Source organism: Dendrobium catenatum, unplaced genomic scaffold, assembly GCF_001605985.2.
Source record: "Dendrobium catenatum unplaced genomic scaffold, ASM160598v2 original_scaffold_47364, whole genome shotgun sequence".
NCBI lineage: Eukaryota > Viridiplantae > Streptophyta > Magnoliopsida > Asparagales > Orchidaceae > Dendrobium > Dendrobium catenatum.
In genome coordinates this window covers 320-1401 of record NW_021365819.1, presented here as the reverse complement: position 1 = coordinate 1401, position 1082 = coordinate 320, and the positions used below count along the sequence as shown (strand labels likewise).

Below are 1082 nucleotides of genomic sequence, written 5' to 3'. Positions count from 1 at the left end.
TTAAGTTATGATTCATTCAGTTTTGAGTTCAATTAAGGGGCTGTTTGGTTGCCTGAATTAGAAGTGTAAAGTAAAACAAATACATGTATTTGTTAAATTTGGTTGTTTGTTTAATTTTGAACGGAACAAAATAAATCCCTCAGGAGCATAAGGCGTGTATTACGGGGCCTATTTTGAGTGACTTAGAAACCCGCTGAATATGAGCGGGTTTCTAATTCGCTCGACGCCTTCGCGTCGTCGTTGTTGTTCGTGCGAGTTCCAATCGGCTACTGGTGGGCTTCGCGGGTGCAAATTTCCTACCGATAAGGTCATCGCCGGGAAAGGGAAAGCCGAGCCAACAATGGCTGCAGCGGCGACGACGAAGGGTGGCGCCGTCCTCCTCTCTGCCTCGATCTTATCTGCTATCCGACGACTTCTCCCCTCTTGCCGTTCCAATATCATATCTCTCGTCACTGGTACCAAGACTAGCCTCCATCGCCGCATTTCCATATCTACTTCCGGTCGTTATTGCCACTCATTGTCGCCGGCCGTGGTTACGGGAGAAGCATCTTCCACAACTGTGGTGGCAGAATCCACCGATGAAGCTCCGAACCTTGCGCATGATGACCCCGTGAAGGAAGCGGCTGACGTGCTTGACATCCGCGTGGGTCGAATCATTAGGGCGTGGAGGCATCCTGAAGCTGATTCTCTCTACGTTGAGGAGGTGGATGTGGGCGAGGCTGAGCCTCGCACTATATGCAGCGGCCTTGTTAACTACGTTCCCCTTGATCATCTTCAGGTCAACTTCTACCAGCCGATATGAGAATCCCATTTTTATGTTGTTTAATTTATTGAATGTAGAATGTAGAATAATGATGATGACAATCGCTCGTTTCATTTCTTTTGTGACGAAGGAGGAAATTCCGTCAATATTAAACTATATAAAGAAAGAGTTAGAGAAGTAGGCGAGTTATGCTGTTAATTACATTGAAGAATTAGACTGGTGGAGTTCTAGAAGGAAAATTTAGTTTTCTGTACTTTTTTTGTAAAAAAATTACTTGAAAAATAAAAATTTAAAATTTTAAAAGAATTTAAAATTAAAA

At 43.7% G+C, this 1082-nt stretch overlaps 1 protein-coding gene across 1 annotated transcript; it reads left to right on the top strand.

Moving 5' to 3' along the window:
- Nucleotides 1–199: 199 nt before the first annotated feature.
- LOC110106635 (aminoacyl tRNA synthase complex-interacting multifunctional protein 1-like) lies at nt 200–817 on the top strand. The gene has a single exon (XM_020836585.2). It carries the CDS (start codon nt 200–202, stop codon nt 800–802), a length of 603 nt encoding a protein of 200 aa, XP_020692244.1. The 3' UTR covers nt 803–817.
- The last annotated feature ends 265 nt before the right edge of the window (nt 818–1082 follow it).